The 19,766-nt window shown below is 39.4% G+C and overlaps 1 protein-coding gene across 2 annotated transcripts in view; it reads right to left on the bottom strand.

Annotated features, from left to right (window-relative positions):
• The window catches only part of LOC102830960 (nucleoporin SEH1-like), a 56,969-nt gene that overhangs the window by 16,556 nt on the left and 20,647 nt on the right, over positions 1–19,766 (bottom strand). For both annotated transcript variants that reach the window (XM_006876584.1, XM_006876583.1), the window contains exons 3-5: positions 16,409–16,555; positions 16,016–16,227; positions 6,585–6,683 (exon numbers count right to left, since the gene is read on the bottom strand). In XM_006876584.1, coding sequence (XP_006876646.1) covers positions 6,585–6,683; positions 16,016–16,227; positions 16,409–16,555 — 458 coding nt within the window. The remainder of the gene's footprint in view (positions 1–6,584; positions 6,684–16,015; positions 16,228–16,408; positions 16,556–19,766) is intronic.

The following is a 19,766-nucleotide window of genomic DNA, read 5'->3' as shown; positions in this document are numbered from 1 at the left end:
TGGCTGATCCATCTCATTGGGGGTCTTCCTCTCTTTCTCTGACCCTCCATCTTACCCAGCATGACATCATTCTTCCATGACTGAAACTCAAAGGGAATACACGAGCAGGCATGTAAGCTTGCTGGTGACCACATTGGTCTACAAATAAGGGAAAGTGGAGGAAAAACAGCAATGAAGCTGTGGGCTTAGTCCGACCACATTCAACAGACTCCTGTCAACCTGGAGTGAGACCTGGCTGGCTAGCAGTATGGCAAGATCTGGGGACTCAGTCCAGAGCCCATAGTCACAGAGGACTAGAGCAGAGAGTGAAGTGTTCAGCTGATATGAAGTGAGGAGAGATGCACAAGAATGCCCATACTTGCAGATAGTATCCATTTGACCTAGCTTCAATGTCTGGATGATAAGAATTTGACTAGAGGAAGAAAGACGAGGGAAAATCGAGTAATCTACTACAATTTGATGAACTTGACTTATACTTATCGATGTAGTAGCTTAAAAGAGGGAATAAATCTTCACAGCAAGGATCATTCATTCCCAAGCCCTCTGTACACAGGATTGACAGGGATGGGCAACTTTAGACATTGGCTACCTAAAATGAGGGAGCTACAAAGGCACAAAGTGACTGACTTACAAATTTTCAAGAGGGAGCTTAGTTTCAGAGGGTGCAGGGTAAGGTAGAGTCTGCACTGAGTGGTTTCCAAACTGTCTAGATGGGGCTGGTGAAAGGAGATGGGGGGATAAAATTCTTGTGGTTCAATAGTGAATAATTATTATCAGGAATGATTGCGATTGTTGCAAATGTAAAGGTAGATGTTTTGCAACAAAAGGAGGGGAGTGGTTGATCTTACATTCCAGGAGCAGAGGACACCCTGGGACCATCAAAGGAGAAGAACGGAGTGCAGGACACTATCCAGAGAAGAGGCAACGCCAGAGATGGAGGCAGACACAATGACATGGAGAGATGGAGCAGATGGGTACTCTAGTCTCAAGGACGGAGAGGGACTGTGTGCTGGCAGCCGGGGGGCAGGCTCGCGGGGTATTGGTTGTTTGAATAATTATATATTCCTGAGTACTTCAGTGTACAGCCAAAAAAAAAAAAAAAAAAAGCCAGAGGGAATGGAAGCAAATGTTGTTGAATGATGCATGGAGGGAATTGTAGTCATTGCAATGAAATGTAATATGATAAAATGAGTGTAAAGCCGATGTTCTCCCATGTATATTATCACTCAATTCACAATAAAAACTTTAAAAAAAGCAAGAGAGAGAAATTTTTTTACTTGCATGTAATTTTAAAGATGTTACTTGGTGATTTCTGCATTGTTGGGTCACCTTTTTTGGAATAGTCCAAATAAAGATCCCTTCCAATCATTTGACCCTTCATCAGTTCGTTTATAGACTTCAATTTGTATTGTCAATTCCTAGAAGCCTTGTTATTGAGCATAGAGAAGCCGAAACAACTCGAAGAAACGATGAAGTAAAAGAGCTGAACAGAAAATTATATAGGGTAGCTTGATAAGAGAAAGTAAAGTATTATAATAGACTGTGAAAAGACCTGGAATTAGAAAATCAAAAGGGAAGAAAATATTCACTTCTCAAGAAATTCAAGCATCAGCTTGCAATATTGGAAGATCCTAAAGGCAAAATATAGAATGATGTTGGAAGCATCAAAAGAAGTTGGATAGAAAACAGAGTCAACTGTACAAAAAAGAATTGGTCAGTGTTCAATTATTTCAAGAAGTATACTACAATCAAGAATACAATGGTAGTGAATGAAGAAATCCAAGGTGCTCGGAAGGCACTGGCGAAAAACAAGGCTCCTAGGCCTACAAGGCCTATGAATATTACCCTATCACAGATAGCACTGTACTTCAAGATGGATCTTGAAATGCTCATTTTGACAATAAATACAACACCATTCCTCTTCAATGTGTCACTCCCATACGATTATCTGATTCAAAAGGGTTGATTATCAGCCCATTTCACCTCAGGCATCCTTGTCTGGCTACTGTTCGCAAAAGGAATAGCTTCACTTTCTCTGTTGTGATACTGGCTGTTGGTTTTGTATATATGCTGTTAATTATGCTGAAAAAATTCCCTTTCTATTCCTATTTTATTGAGTGTATCAGGAATGGGTGTTGAATTTTATAAAATGTTTTTTCTGCAAATATTGAAATGATCATGCAGGGTTGTTTTTTCTCCTGTTTTATTTCTGGTATGGATTACACTGATTGGATTTGTGATACTGAACCACTCTGCATACCTGGTATGAATCCTACATGATAATGATTTTTTTTTGGGGGGGGGGGGGAATAAGTTGTTCGATTTCTTTCTTACTGATATCAGCCTGGTTTTGGTATCAGAGTTAAATATGCTTCATAAAATGAATTCAGAAGTTATCCATCCATTTCTATATTCTGGAATAATTTGAATAGAATTGGTATCACCCCTTCCCTAAATGTTTGGTAGAATTCACTGGTAAAGACATCAAGGTACTAACATTTTTTGTTGGGAATTTTTAAATGACTTGATCCATTTCTTATTTTGTTATAGGTCTGTTCAAGTTTTCTACTCCAGTCTGTGTTTTTTTAGGTAGGTCACATTTTCTAGAAGCATTTCCCTTTTTTCCATATTTTAAAATTGGCTGGAGTACAATTAATTCTCCATAGTATTCTATTATTATTCTTTTTAATTTCCTTTGGTTCTGTTGTGAAATCACCCATATGATTTTTAATTTTGCTATTTGCATCTTCTCCTTTCTTTTGTAAGATTTGCCAGTTGATTGTCCACTTTATTAATCCTTTCAAAGAACCAACTTCTTGCCATGTTGATTCTTTCTACTGTTTTTGTTTTCTATTTCACTTATTTCTGCTTTAATATTTATTAATTCTTTTCTTCTGGTGGCTGTAGTCTTAGCTTGCTGCTCTTGTTCTCGTTTTTGGACACATTGGATTAAAGTTTTAATTGTGGTTTTAACTTCTTTTTGATGTGTTTATTGCTATAAATTGTGCATTTCATTTTTGACAGCTTATAATTTTTCTACATTCATACTTTATACATTCCAGGTCCTGATTATTAATGGATGTTTATATCTGTTTCTTCTCATTTTGAGTTCTATCCCATCAAGATAAAATAAGATAAACTCTATTTTGAGAGTGCAGTACCGTCAAGTCAGTTCCGATTCATAGCAACCCTCAATAGGGTTTCTGAGGAACGGCTAGTGAGCTTGCTAAAGTCCTGGTGTGTCGCTGTGGGTTAATGCACCAGACTACAAAGTCCTCTGAACTACAAGGTCAGTAGTTCAAGCTAACCATCTGTTCTTTGGAAACCCTATACAGGGTAGGGTCACTATGGGTCAGAACTGACTAAATGGCATTGAACAACAACAAAGATGTAACATACTCCACTATAAAGTATCTCCCATTCTATCAATATCCTACCTAATTGTTGTTGTTGTCAAGTGCCATTGAGTTGGAACCGACTCATAGTGACCCCATGCACAGCAGAACGAAACAATGTCCGATCCTGGGCCAACCTCACTACCGTTGCCACACTTGAGTCCATCAATGATGCCACCTGGCCAATCCATCTCGTTAGGGGTCTTCCTCTTTTTCTTTGACCCTCCACCTTACCCAGCATGACATCCTTCTCCAGCGACTGTTCCCTCCAGACAATATGTCCAAAGTATGAGAGATGAAGCTTAGCCATCTTGGCCTCCAAGGAGCACTCTGGCTGTACTTCTTCCAAAACAAATCTATTGGTTCTTATGGCAGTCCATGGCACTTTCAGTATTCTTCAACACCACAACTCAAAGGCATCAATTCTTCTACTATCTTCCTTATTCACTGTCCAGCTGTCGCATCCATATAAGGTTATCGAAAATACCATGGCTTGGGTCAGGCGCACCTTAGTCCTCAAGCTGACATCTCTGCTCTTCAATACTTTAAAAAGTTCCTGTGCACGCCGAAGCAGCAGTCAAGAGATCCTACCTAATAGGAACTTCCAAATAACCACTTATTCTTAATGAAGTCCTAGATTCTTAATTCTATCTACAGCAGCACTACTCAACAGAACTTTTTGTAGTGCTAGAAATGTTCTACATTTGCATTAACACAGTAAAGACTAGCAACATGTGACTACTGAAACTGGAAAAGTATCTAGTCAACTGAGGAGTTAAACTGAGGGTACTTCTAACATAGCGTTTATGGCTCTCTGGTGTTCTGTTCTAGAGATACCTGTATCTCAACATAACCATATTTAAAATTGTATTCACATACTACCACACTTTGCCCAGAGTTCTTAATCCATTGACTATAAAGCCAAAACCTTGGAAATCATATTGGGTCTTCCTTTTTATTCCTCCCCTCCCATATCGAATGAAATCACCATATATTACTAATACAACTTCTTAAATTAGTATTAAATTTCTCCTCTCCATCTCTACTAATCTATTCTGAAGCCACTATATTCTGGGCTAAGGTACCAGCATCCTAACCCTGAATCCAAAAGGGAAGTGTTGAAGAGCCACCTGATATTGTTATTTAGAATGGCTTCACATTATCCTTCTTGTTGTTGTTGTTAAGTGCCGTCGAGTCGGTTCCTACCCATAGCGACCCTGTACAGGGTTTCCGAGGGTGTAAATCCTTATGGGAGTAGAAAGCCTCATCTTTCTCCCGCGGAGCAACTGGTTGTTTTGAACCGCTGACCTTAAGGTTCGCGGCCCGATTCGTAATCACTACGCTACCAGAGCATTATCCTTCTTATTGGTTATTAAATGCCGTCGAGTTGGTTCTGACTCATAGCAACCCTGTACAGGGCTTCTGAGTTATGGCTGGTGATTTGAACCACCAACCTTGTGGATAGCAGTCCAGTGCTTATCCTACAACACCAAACCTAAATTCCATGAGCTTTGGGTACTCAAAACATTGAACACTAACTGGGTCCCATATGTGGCTTGCCTATTTCTCATAACATTCCCTTCTGGTTATAGTGTTTCAATCATTGTAAACTATCTTTTGTTGTTGGACCTTACCACATGGAATTTTCTCCACTTGGAATGTTTTTGCCCTTCTTCATCTTACAGATCTTCTTGTCTCCTAAACTAGATTAACTACTCCCAGGCATAAATTCTCAACATTCTGATTCTCCTGATTCACAAAATTCATCCGCTTTCATTAATGTTATTTGTTTTCCCTGAAAGATGGTACATATAAGGGGGCATTAAAAAGTTTGTGGGAAAAAATGGAACTGAAATAAAATGGAAATCTCTCCACAAACATTTTAAAGTCCCCTGCGGTGCAATGAATTATATAATATGGCTCTTCTAGCCAGTCTTTGTAACTCTCGGCAAATGACTCTTTCCTAATGAGTCTGGGTAAGAAAAGATGGGAGAAGATGTTAAAAGGATTATATTATTCCACTGTGATTGTTAACAGGGTTAACTGCTATTGTAAGAACTTGAAACTCTAACGTGGTTGATAATTTTGCCATTCTGCTGGGAAAACAATGACTCATCTCAGAAGCAGGAAGGGATCTCACAACAACCAAGAAAGAAGATCCACAATGGTGTTCAACCTTTGGACCCTGGAATTTCTATGCACTGAAGCACCTCAATACAGGGACTGAAAGCTATGACATCAGAGTAGACAAGAGGAATGGCAGAAGAACAGCAACAGAGAGCCAGAGCACAAGACAGAGCAGTGGACTTCCAGGCCTATGAAACAAGCAAAACTGACTGCCTCAAGCAGAAGTCTTTCTTGTGTAGTAGTGTGCCGTGCCTCTAAGCACTTAGTCTAGCAAACTAAGTTTTCTAAACCACAGAGCCAGAGCTGAGTGTCTTTGGACTGAAGCTTATAGTAGATTGAAGTGCCCTTTGGGAATTCATCAGTAGCCCTAAAAGAGCAGTGTAACACTACATGACCAGAACAGAGGCCAAGCGGCCATGTGGCAGAGGGGTCAAGGACCAAAGAGAAGCCTGGCTGGGAAGAGCCTGTCCTAACCAAAGAATTGTGTCTGGAGCATTTCTGATTCAGAAATGTAAACGGTTAACTTCTCTAATAAGTCCCAAAATTATAATAATTATCTATTGAGTTCTGTGTGGCTGCTGCAATGAATTATCAAACCCAGCTGGGAGATAGAGTACTGCAGAAAATGACAGAATTAGTAAGGAAAGCTGGAGAGCGGAGGCATGTCTGACCTCATCATAATAAGAATGGGCCTTGGGTTGATGCTAAATTTGATTCTCAAAGGATAAGCACTGAACTGAACTACATGGTTGGTGGTTCAAACCTATCAGCTGCAACTTGAAAACCCTGTACTGGTTCGCCAGGAGTCAGAATTGACTCAATGGCACATAACAACAAACCGCTGGTGAAGTCAGAGGTCAAATGATGTCCCCATGCCATTTTTACATCCCCTATATATGTGAGATCAACTATTTTCTCTATGTTATTCAATTCTATGTTATCCAAAGCAGACACAGAACATAATATATCATAGGAAATAATTACTAACACATAATTCAGTTAATCAATAACTCAAAAATTAAATGGAACTATATACAAAAATTAAAACCAAGCAATACTAACCTGGTATTTTCATTATATTCAAAAATCTGAACCTTGGCCATTGCATTTGGACTACTGTCATCGCTTCCTACAGCTATCATGGGAGAATGAGCACGAGAGCTACAAATGAAGAGCAAGAAATGTTTATACAATGATAAAATATACATTAAGAAATTTTTTTGAAATGCAATCAAGCAGATACACAAACTACACATTCATAAAATACCACATTGATAGCAAGCATACATCTGCCACCCACTACCCACCAGACACACTACACTGTAAATGTTGGTTTGAGAAGGTGTCACTTAGCAACTTTGGATACCATCTTTTTGGGTAGTTTTCACCACATTTTCTTATGTCTTAAGTAGACAGTACCTCTTTTCTCAAAAAGGAAAGGTTTCATTCATTTAATATATTTTTTAGCACTTTTTCCTCCTGAAAGATTTGGTCAATAATATGGAATGAAAAGAGCAGATTGTAAAAATACAAAGAGAGTGTCTAGAGGGGCATGGTAAGCAAAAAATTCCAGAAGCTCCAACCTTGAACCGAATACAAGAATGGGTCAAGTACAATCTTACCAAAAGATTATTCATTTAAAGAATTTAATCCAGCAGACGGGAGAACAATTAGACAGGTATGAATGAGTTAAATGGGACAGAGGTAAAAACGGATGTAGGAACAGCCTTGGAACAACAGGGCTCTGGGATGCAGAAATTGGGACATGGTGGGAATGAGGAAAAGGGGGGAATAATGTTAAAATGCTTGGCTGTCTTTTGAACCTTGGTTTTCCATGCATTATATTATAAAACAGGCACTGGAGGGAGAGAGAAAGGAATAACCAGAAATATCACCATAGAAAACTTTTAAGTCCATCTTCTGCCTGTAACTGATTGGAATACCTAAAATGGGGCTATAATGTGTCCAGTAAAGGAGGTTTCCTGAGGAGCCTCTGCATTACATAAGACTATAAAAGGAAGCCTGAACCACACCCAGACCTTCAGAGATGGGAAACTTTCCTCTTGAAAGGACAAGCAGACCAGCCAGAAAACTAGTAGACACTTCTTGAAAGAAAGACCTACAGGAAAAATACGAAACAGTAAGGGCAGTCCAACTGCTACCACAGGAATAAGCAAGTTGCTTGCCCAGGAGACACCAAGGCAAGTGGTTGGGTCTTCTCAGTGCAAATTCTCTTCCAAGACTATGATGCAATGGAAATACACGCTCTGACTGGCGACCATGCACATCACCCATAAAGAGAAGTGACCGAAGAACATCAATGAAGCGGCGAGCTAAGCCCTGAATCATTCAGCAGACTACTATGAACCCAGGTGGAGACCTGGTCAGCCAGCAGTGAGGCAAGACCTGGGGACTCATGGGCCCAGAGTCAGTGACAAAGCCACAGAGGACCAGAGTGGAGAGCGAAGCGAGCAGCTGATAAGAAGAGGGTGGACAGACGCAAGAACACCCACACTTGCAGATGATACCCACTTGACCTGGTTTCAATGACTGGATGAACAGAGCTCAACTAAAAGAAAGAAGAGGGGGGTAAAAAAAAAAGCGTCATCTGATACAACTTGATAAACTTGACCTGCACCTATAAATGCAGTAGCTCAAAAGAGGAAACAAATCCCTGCTCAAAGAATTATTTCCATCCACTCCGCACAAAGCGTAGATAGGGATGGGCAACTTGAACACTGGCTACCCAAAATGTGGAGAGGGATACAAAGATAAGAAGTGACTGGCTTACAAGCTTTCAAGAGTGAACCTAGATCCACAGGGCGGGGAGGATGGTAGAGTCTCCAGTGAGTAGTATCCAATCTGTCTAGGAAGGGCTGATGAAAAAAAATGCAGATGGGTCTCTTACGATGCAAAGGAGAATAATTGTTATCAGGACTGATTGTGAGGATTGGAAATGTAAAGGTGGACATTTTATAGCAAGGAGGGGAGTGATTAACCTTTCAGTCTAGGAGCGGAGGGCACTAGGACTATCAATGGAGAAGAGCGCAGAGCAGGACCCCACCCAGAGAAGCAGTGAGGCCTGAGACAGAGACAGAGAGGATGATGTGAAGAGCTGGAGTGGCTGGGGACTTGAGATCCAGAGAGGGAAAGGGGCTGTGTGCTGAGGACATGGGGGGGGAGGGGATGCCCAGGAGTACAGGGTCTACCCTTTGGTATACCCTTTGGTTAGTTGATGATGCATGGACGAGATGGTAACTATGGCAATGAAACGATGTATGACAGAATGAATGTAAAACTAATGTTCCCTCATGTACAATATCATTCAACAAAACATTTAAAAAATAAAAAAATAAAGAATTTAATCCAGAAAACTTGAGACTTAGGGAAGCCAATTCTGCCTAAGAAAGGTCTGAAGTAGGATCCTAATGAAAAGATTAGAACTTGAGAGAAAAACTAGAAATAAAAACAGGTAGTCCCCCAGGCTACAAAATATGTAAGCACAATCTACAGTTGTTACCAAACCTTGTAAAAACCTATTACAAATTGTGACTTTGTATAACATTTCCATGGAGTGATTGGTGAGTTTGAACTGTCAACCTTGCAGTTTCCAAGGAGTGGCTGGTCAATTTGAAACACAGACCTTGCAGTTCAAACCGATCTTGCAGTCTAGTGCACCACACCAGCATTCCACCCTTAAGGGTTGCCAAATGCTTCCAATGGAGAGCTCACCACAATTTTATTATAATACCATATTATTATGTTAAGAAGCCCTGGTGGTGCAGTGATTAAGTCCTCCCCTGCTAACCTAAAGGTTTGCAATTTGAACCCATCATCAGCTACTCCATGGGAGAAAGACGAAGCAGTCTACTTCCCTGAAGTTTTACAGCCTTGGAAACCCTAGGGCAGATATATATGGTTACTATGAGTTGCAATCAACTCATTGACAGTGAGAATGGGATTATTAAATTAAAATGTTTTTACTGCATTTGGAAGCATTTCTGTAATTTTTTAATGAACATAATTTTTTTGTTGTTCTTAGGTGCCACCGAGTCAGTATCAACTCATAGCAACCATATCTACAACAGAATGAAATGCTGTCCAGTCCTGGGCTAACCTCACAAATGTTGCCATGCTTGAGTCCATTGATGCTGCCACTTTACCAATCCATCTGGCTGGGGGTCTTCCTCTTTTTCTCTGTCCCTCAACCTTATCAAACATGATTATCATTCTCCAGTGACTGGTCCCTCATGACAATATGTCTGAAGTATGAGAGACAAAGTCTGGTCATCCTGGTCTCCAAGAAGCATTCTGGCTGTACTTCTTCTTCCAACACAGATCGATTTGTTCTTTTGGCAACCCATGGTACTTTGAATATTCTCCTTTAACACCTTAAGTCAAATGCATCGATTCTACAATCTTCCTTATTCACTGTCCAACTTTTGCATGTATATGAGATTACTGAAAATACCATAGTTTGAGTCAGGCGAACTTTAGTTCTCAAACTGACATCTTTGCTGTTCCACATATTAAAAGGTGTTAAGTCACAGATTTGCCTAATGCAACATGTTGTTTGATTTCTTGACTGTTGTTTCCATAAGTGTTGATGGTTGATACAATAAAAATTAAGTCCTTGACAACTTCAATCTTTTCTCCATTGATAAGAATGTTATTGGTCCAGTGGTGAGGGTTCTTGTTTTCTTTACATTGAGATACAAAACATAACGAAGGTTGTGGTCTCTGATCTTCATCAGTACATGTTTTATTTAAGTCCTCTTCACTTTCAGCAAGCAAGGTTGTATCATCTGCATATCGCAGGTTGTTAATGAGTCTTCCTCCAATCTTGATGCCACGTTAGCTTCTCGGATTATTTGCCCAGCATACAGGTTGAATAAGTATGATGATTCCGTGTTCCCATGTTATGTTCGAACTGCCCATTGTTCTATGTACAGATAACTCATGAGCACAATTAAGTGTTCAGGAATACTCATCCTTCACAATGTTGTCCATAGCTTGTCATGATCCACACAATTGAAGGCCTTTGCATAGTCAATAAAGCACAGGTAAACATCTTTCTGATATTCTCTGCTTTCAGCCAAGATCCATCTGACGTCAGCAATGATATCCCTCTTTCCACATCCTCTTCTGAATCCAGCTTGAACCTCTGGACGTTCTGTCAAAGTATGGTTACAGCCATTTCTGTATTACCTTTAGTAAAACTTTGCTCACATGGGATATCAAAGATACTGTCCAATGATTTCCGCATTCCATTGGGTCACCTCTGTTTGGAGGGGGCACAAATACAGATCTCTTCCAATCAGTTGGCCAGATAGTTGTCTTCCAAATTTCTTGGCATAAATGAGTGAATGCCTCCAATGCAGCCTCACTTTCTTGAAAGATTTCAATTTTTATTCCATCAATTCCGGGTACCTTGTTCTTTGCCAATTCCTTCAATAGACCTAGGACTTCTAGCATCAGTATCATTGGCTCTTGATCATATGCTACCTCTTAAAACAGCTGAACATCAACTATTTCCTTTTGGTACTGTAACTCTGTGTATCCCCTTCCATCTTCTTGTTTTCTGAGTTATTCAATAATTTGCCCAAAGAATCCTTCAATAACTAAAGTCGAGGCTGAATTTTTTCTTCAGTTCCCTCAGCTTAATAAATGCTAAGCTTGTTCTTCCCTTTTGGTTTTCTAACTCCAGATCTTTGCATATTCCGTTGTAATATTTGACTTTGTCTTCTCGAGCTGACCTTTATTATAATATCCTAAGACACACATTTAACTGACATTAGATACGAATCATACCTAACTATTCCAACTTAGCCTACAAATTCAATTTAATGGACTTATATAAGGAACTCATTCATACTCTGAGGATTGCATATAGTACTCTAAAACTGGCAGGGTAGGATAAAGAGAAATAAAGTATACTAAAGTGTTCTATCCCCTAAGTAATGCCTTCTTCCTTTTGGTAACTTTTGGCCATCCCACCTGCCAGCTCACTCTTGATCCACATACCCTACAACTATCTCAAACCAAACAAAGCTATTTCAGAAGGTTTAATGTCCTAAAAGTAAAAGGCAAAACCAAAATCTTTTAGAATACACTTACAATCTTAGGGTTAAGAAGATAGTCTCATAAAGAGCATTATTACAATAAACAGAGGACTGACAAATGTGGCTACAGTAAAATCAAGACGTTTCTGCTGACTATCAAAAGTCACCATGAAATGTGTAAATAATGCCAAACCACAAACCAGGAGAAATATACTTGCAACAGAGCTCAAAGTAGTAGGATGATAATCCTAAAAACTTCCATAAGAAAAAAGTTACCGACCAAAGAACCAGCATCAGAATGACCTCAGACTTCTCATTAGCACCTAAAGTTAAAACAGGAGTCCTGGTATAGGATAAGTACGGAACTGTAAACTCTAAGGCCAGCAGTTAAAACCCACCAGTCGCTCCTCGAAAACGCTATACCAGATCGTTATGAATCAGAATTGACTCAATGGCATTTAACAACACTTTGCAGTACAGGAGCAGAGGTCCCTAGGACCATCAAGGGAGAAGAGCCAAGTGCAGCACCCTATCCAGAGAAATAGTGATGCCAGAGATGGAGGCAGAGACAATGATGTGGAGAGATGGAACAGCTGGGCACTCTAGTCCTAGAGAGGGAGAGGGGCTGTGTGCTGACGACCAGGGGGCAGGCTTGCAGGGTATACCCTTTGGTTGGTTAACAATGCATGGAGGGGATTGTAACTATGGCAATGAAATGTTAGACAATAAGATGAATGTAAAGCTAATGTTCTCCCATATAAACTATCACATAATTCACAATAAAACATTAAAAAAAAAAAAAAAAAAGTCAACAATATCTTCAAAGTTCTTACATTTTGAGCCAAGAACTCTAAAATTAAATTAACCTAAGAAATAAGCAGTGGGTAAAGTGAAAGCATTTTCAAGTATGTCTGAATTCAAAGTCTGCTATCCATCCCATGTGGGGAAAACATTTGGCACCAAATAAAAAGGAATTTGAAGACAAAACGTGGCATGAAGCTATGAGTTAAGTATCATCAAAAACAAAAATTAATGAAGATCTAAATTACTATTTAAAATTACAATAACATAACTAAAACATACTTAATACAAAATATATCTATGTAGTCCTGCCTCAGGAAATCACTAGTTGTATAAATGTTCTGGAATCCTGGTGTGGCACTGTGGATTAATGCACTAGACTGCAAAGTCAGTTTGAACTGCAAGGTTGGTGGTTCAAGCTGACCAGCTGCTCCTCAGAAACCCTACACAGGGTCTGAATGGGTCAGAATCAACTCGATGGCACTTAACAACAAAATAAATGTGCTACATTCATCTTTCGTATCAGTAAGTATGCTGTTTTTATGTGTTGTTAAGTCAACTCCAAATCACAGTGACCCTACAGGACAAAGAAAAATCGCTCCACAGGGTGTCTGTCACAGGGAGGAAATCTTTACAGGAAAAAACCACCAGGTCTTTTCTCCACAGAGCTAGTGGATTTTAATTGTCAACCTTTTAATTACCAGCTGAAAACTTTATATACCGTTCCACCAGGATACTTATCAATTAAAGCACGTTGTTGTTGTTAAGTGCCGTCAAGTAATAGAAACTCATAGCAATCATAGATAGGGTTTCCAAGGAAGTACTGGTAGGTTTGAACTGCCGACCTTGCAGCTGAAACTGATCTTGCAATCCAGCACATTATCCTGCAGCGCCACAATAGAGATTTGTTTAAAGATAATATGTGAAGTCCTAAAGTACTGAACGATTAACAAAAAGGTTGGTAGTTCAAATGGTACCCTGAAAGACACACCTAGTGATCTATTTCTGCCTTGAAAGTCCTATGAAGCAATGTACTCTGCATACATGGATTACCATGAGTCAGAGTCAATTCAAAGGCAAATAACAACTAAGCTAACAGAGCAAGAACCACAGGTAAATGTAAACCATTTAAAATTATAATAGTAAGCACAAGAATTAAAGTCTAAAAGCAATATTAAAAGTATTTATTTTCAAAGAGTCATGAGATTTTCAACTTTTATTTTGTATCCTTTTATAGATTATTTTAAATTCTTTACCAAGTGATAAATCATTTATATAAATTTTTGAAAATATTTTTAAATCAACCATAGTGCTCTGGTAGCGTAGTGGTTACGAATCAGGCTGCGAACCTCAGAGTCAGCAGTTCGAAACTACCAGCTGTTGCGTGGGAGGAAGATGAGGTGTTCTGCTCCCGTAAAGATTTACAGCCTTGGAAACCCTGTATAGGGTCGCTATGAGTCGACCGACTCCATGGCACATAACAACAACAACAATAGTGCATTCATAGCTACATTCTATATAGCAGTTAAACAAACAATGCAGTTATATATACTAATATGCTCACAATGTATCTGTAAATGGAAAAAACAAATTGCAAGGAATGAAATATGTCTGTGTATGTGTTTATTTTTTAATACTCTATATGTATTGCTACTAGGGTTCCAGTTCATACATGCACAGATTCATTCTAAACAAGATGTGTTAAAACATGGGTCTGCCATCACTGAAGGGCTGCACAAATTCTCTCAATAAAACACTTGTCTTGCTGTCACTGTATAACGAATACTTCATTGCTATCTTACCACATGAAGAGATACAACAGCTGAGGACTCTAGACTCATGAAAAGAGAAAGGCTGTGTGCTGGCAGCCAAGAAGCAGGCTGACAGAATGTGCTCTTTGGCTGTTTAAATGATTATATATTCCTGAGTGTTTCTGTGTACCTCAAAAAAAAAAAAAAAAAGAGGGAATAGATGCAAATTCTGTTGAATGATAAAGCACGAAGGGGACTGTAATCATTGCAATGAAGTAAAACCGAAAACAACAACAACAACAAAAAGAGTTCAAGAGCAAACATGTCAGTTTGAGGACAGAAGTATGCTTGACCCAAGCTTCAGTATTTTTAAAAGCCTCATGTGCATCTGAAAGTTGGACAATGAATAAAAAGACTATAGAAGTATTGATGCATTTGTGATACAGTGTTGGAGAAAAATATTAAAGGATTCCATGGACTACCAGAAGAACAAACAAGTCTGTGTTGGAATAAGTACAACCAGAATGCTTCTTAGAACCCATGATGGGCCCAAATTGGTCTCTCATACATCAAACATGTTATCATGTCCTTGAAGAAGGACATCATGCATGGTAAAATGGAAGGTCAGCAAAAAAGAGGGAGAACCCCAACCAGATGGACTGGTACAGTGGCAGCAGCTATGGGCTCAAGCATAGCAGTGATCAAGAGGTAGGCATAGGATAGGGAAGTGTTTTCTTCTGTTGTTCAAAAGGTTGCTGCTATTCAACTGCATGTAACAAAAGCAAAGGGGTAATAATGACAAATTTTCTCAGCATACACAAGACAATTTAAAAGGATTTTTTATGAAGAAATTTAAAGAAAACTGAAAACTGCAATGGTGAGAATTAGGACAGGAAAGTTACATCAAGAAATTCTTTTCCATGATGACAGTGCACCTGTTCAATCTCCAAGGGTAGCAAAAGATGTCCTACAAGAATTTTATAGGGAAATTGTACCCATTCATCTTTCCTCCTTCAGTCTTTTTTTGTTTCCAAAATTCAGAAAACATTGAAAAGAAACACCATTTAAGTCCCTGAAGGATACCAAAACTGCCCATTTTGATGTGGTATAAACTGAAGAGCAAAGAAGGATTAGCAATGAAAACACAGCCTTCAGAAATATATAGACTTAGATAGAGAATATGACAAGACAGATCAGCTTCACATTTTGGTATCTTTGTTTAATACAGTCTTCTATCATTTCATAGGAATACTTTTTAAATTATCCCTTGTACCTATCTGGATGTATCTGCCTATATCTGTTTATAAAACCATTAAATATTTGTAATATGCATAAAAAATATCCAGTAGCTTTACAACAAAACTATATCCAATAGTTTTGCAATGATTGAATTTGTCTGTAAAATGGAAAAGGGGGAATAAGACAAATGAGAGTGTGGAGAAGAAAAATGTTTATTTTTCATTTAAAGGAAAAAGACCCTCCCACTCACCCACCCACCCACCTACTGACTGCAATTCAATTTTGACTCACAACAACCTTACATAGTTTTCTGAGACTCTAAATATTTACGGGAGCAGACAGTCTCATCTTTATCCTTCATAGCACCTAGTAGGTTTGAACTGCAGACCTTCCCTTTCTCAGCCCAATGCCTAACCCATAATGCCACCAAGGCTCATTTCACTCTCCATAACATATATATATGTATATGTATATATATATATATATATGTACATAGGTATATATCCATCCTTCAGAGGGACGGATAGAAAACATAACTACTTTAAAACATTTTAGGAAAATAAACCATCCAATTCTAAGCTTAAAAAGCACCCATTTGCTTTAGTACAGTGATATTATCAGAGGTTGGTAATAAGCTTACCTTGAAGGGTTCCAAGAAATACAACTACAGCTTAGCTTACATGAGATCTCATGCTGCAGAGACCACTGACTAAGATTCATAACATCTGGTGCCTCGTATATTCTTACTATACCATCAGCTGAACAGGTTGCTAACATAAGACCCATATGCTTGGGAGCAAATTTCACATCAGTAACTGATGTTCTGCTATCCACTAGAGTTGTCCTCTTAACCTGAAAAATTAATAATTTAAATTATATATATAAAAAAGACAAATAATCAAGCAGGATAAAAACATGAAAGAAAACAAGAAAAAGGCAATTATAGTGGGGAGTGATAACATTTTATCAAGTGCCTCAGGTGTACACCACCCCAACCCACCCTCTCGCCACAGAATAAAAATATATACCTTACCCAGTGACTCTGTCCACGCAATTTATCATTTGATTCTCCTACAATTTCTTCCCATACAGCAGCTGTTCGATCAAAAGAACAGGAAGCTAAAACCTGTCCAAATTCAGGATGAGCCCATGTCACACGCCACACAGATCCACTATGTGTCTGGAAATTTTAAAAAAAGGGCAGATATTCAATACTTACATTTTTTAACTTCTAGAAAATATTCTATAATTATAATTGTTCTCCCTCTACAGTTAAATTCTTTTAAGATTTTACTAATAAAGATAAATACTTCATCAGCTAAATAGAGCAGAGGCTGACTGTGGAACAGACCATCAAATGTTTATATGCAAGTTCAGGTTGAAGTTGAAGAAAATTAAAACAAGACACATGAGCCAAAATATCGAAAATCCCCAACCTGAATTTGTTGTTGTTATGTGCCATGGAGTCAGTTCCGACTCATAGCAACCCTGTATAGGGTTTCCAAGGCTGTAAATCTTTACAGGAGCAGAAAGCCTCATCTTTCTCCCACAGAACGACTGATAGTTTTGAACTGCTGACATTGAGGTTTGCAGCCCAATTCGTAACAACGCTACCAGAGCTCCTTAACCTGAATTTAGAGACCATCAAAAAAACGGACTGGGTGCATCACATATTAATTATAGAAGACCAAAAGAGTTGTGGTTGTAGGAAAAGAAAGATGGCATACTAGGCAGAAAGGCTGTGTGGGCTCTCTGAAAAAGGATATGGAAAACCAGGAAAACAGATACAGAGGATGGTTCTGGAACTCTGTCCTCCAGAGGGACGGATAGAAAGGTAAATCGAGTGCTTACTGGGAGACAAAGTTAACTGGACATAACAAGAGATGAGGTAACTGATGAGAAGCAGCACACAACGGAACCTACAGCAGCCACCTTGAAAGTTCATGAACGGCTTTAGAGATGAGTAAAAATATTTGGGGCAAAAACCTATCTGTGGTTCACGGAGACTAAGGTGCAATTTATTTACTTATTTTCTCTTACTTTTTTTTCTGACCAGCATACATCCCCAGGGAATCTCCAGCTTTCCAGTCAGTTGGGACCATTTTTAAGATAGTAAGCCCAGGGAGGCGCTAAACACAATAAACCCACTAGAGCAGGCTCGGATCCAAAATCTGCAAAGTCAACCCTGGCCAGCCCTGAACTGGCTCTCACTAGGGGAAAGGGTAGAACTGATACATAGAGTAAAGGACATAAAAAAAATTTATTTTAAAAACAGACAATCTGTGTGGACCTGTCCTGCAGACACAGCTTAGCCAGTTTGTACTTTCTCAGGTGGCTGTGAAGGCAAGAGACCACTAGGTGGCAGACCTCATCACCTACTGGCAGAGAAAACCATTGACTGACCTAGCAGTGTGGTCCATTTTTGTTTGTTTTCTTTCTTTATGTTTGGTTTTTGTTTTCATTTTGCTTCTTTGTTTCCCTTCTTGCACCACATTACTGTGGCCATTCAGCCAAGCCACATCTATTCCCTCAAGAGCCCCAACAACTGGGCAAGAGACAATACCAGCTGCTATACACCACAGCAGTGAATACAACCAACATCTGTATGAAAAATGAACAAAGAATCTCATCTCCTGATCTCACCCACCAGGAAGCAATTGGTGAGTGCCAAAGAATACATCAACATGAACTCATCAGTGGCTGCCAACCATACAATGACAGAGAACTTCTAGAGACTGAAGTCGGATTCATAAGAGGACGTGGAACGAGGGATATATCACCGCTGATGTCAGAGGGATCTTGGCTGAAAGCAGAAAATACCAGAAAGATGTTTACCTATGCTTTATTAACTACGAAAAGGCTTTCAACTGTGTGGATCATGACAAACCACTGAGTGTTCTGGAACATTTAAATGTGCTCATTAGGAGGGAACAAACAAGACGGCGGATTGGGTGGACATATAGCAGAGAGCTCCGCCAACAACACAGAATACCCGACCAAGCAGGTTCAGGGGATGGTCCCAGAACTCTGAACCACATATAAAGGAATACTTCGAAGGTTGGAAGGCTCACAGGTGGGGGAATTTGTGGTAGAAGCAAGAAATCCATTGCTTTCTAGTCCGGGACGCTCAGCTGCGCCAGGAGCCGCCATCTTGGGTGAGACCACGTGGGGAAAGGATCGAAGCGGTCACAGACGCCTGGCAGAACTCCTGAGATAAAGGTTTGGACATTCTTTTCTTTTGGTATCTGTTCATTGGTCCCTTGCTGTCTGTGCACCTCCACTCGGGTGACTATAGGGGAGCCTGAGCTAGTGGGCACCCCAGCCTCACCCTCGGAGAGTTCTACTACACATACGCACAGATCTCCTTGAAATTTAAAGACACAGTTTCCAATTAAAACCAAACGGCCACAGCTGGCCCTGAACTGTTTCAACTAGAAAAAAGGACTGAACAGAGATTGCGGAGTGGGACAAGCTGACCAAAGAGGAAATAGGCTGAAAATTAAATCCTAAGTTACGTCAAAACGACCAACAGTGGTATCTTGAAACTTCTCAGGAAGAAGAGTGAAAAGGGAAAACCATTTCATGATCACATCTACCTGGAGGCACTCAGAAAGCATAAAAATACCAAAATACACACCCATCTAAGTAGTAAGGCCACAGATAACCCCTGAAGATGCTCAAATAACAGAAGCAGATGACCATATATGCACATGTCCAGAAACGAGATAAAGTGACTGAGGCAAATGAGCTGGAAGGAGACCTACACTCCATACTGGAAGATGGGCAGGCTTTGGAAATGACTGAGAAAGAATTCAGAAAAATGATTATATAATATATCAAAACACTATAAAATGTAGTTGAGAAAAATAAGGAAGAAGTCAGGAAAGTGCTACAGGAAAAATCAAGTAAGACAGATAAGAGGATTGGAAACAATTCAAAATCTACAGAAAGAGGTCCAAACGATTAATAATAGAATATCAGAAATGAACAATACATTGAAAGGGCAAAGAAACAGAACTGAAGAGATAGAAGCTAGAACTAGTAAGCTAGAAGATAAATCTCTAAACACTACTAAGATAGAAGAACAAATACAAAAAAGGATAAAAAAATCTGAAGAAAGCCTAAGATTCATGTTGGATAACGTACAGGGTCGCTATGGGTCGGACCGACTCAACGGCACTTAACAACAACAACACAACATAAAGAGGAATAACATAAGAATTATTGGCATTCCTGAACAGGAACAATCACACAAGCCTACAGAGGAGATAGTTGAAGAGCTTCTGGAAGAAAACTTCCGAACATCATGAAAAGTGAAAAGATAAGTATTCAAGAAGCTCAACGAACCCCAAGATGGATAGACCCTAAAAGACAATCACCAAGACATATAA

Source organism: Chrysochloris asiatica, unplaced genomic scaffold (genome assembly GCF_000296735.1).
Source record: "Chrysochloris asiatica unplaced genomic scaffold, ChrAsi1.0 scaffold00392, whole genome shotgun sequence".
NCBI lineage: Eukaryota > Metazoa > Chordata > Mammalia > Afrosoricida > Chrysochloridae > Chrysochloris > Chrysochloris asiatica.
The sequence above is the reverse complement of the archived record's forward strand: the minus strand, read 5'-3'. Positions and strand labels throughout refer to the sequence as shown.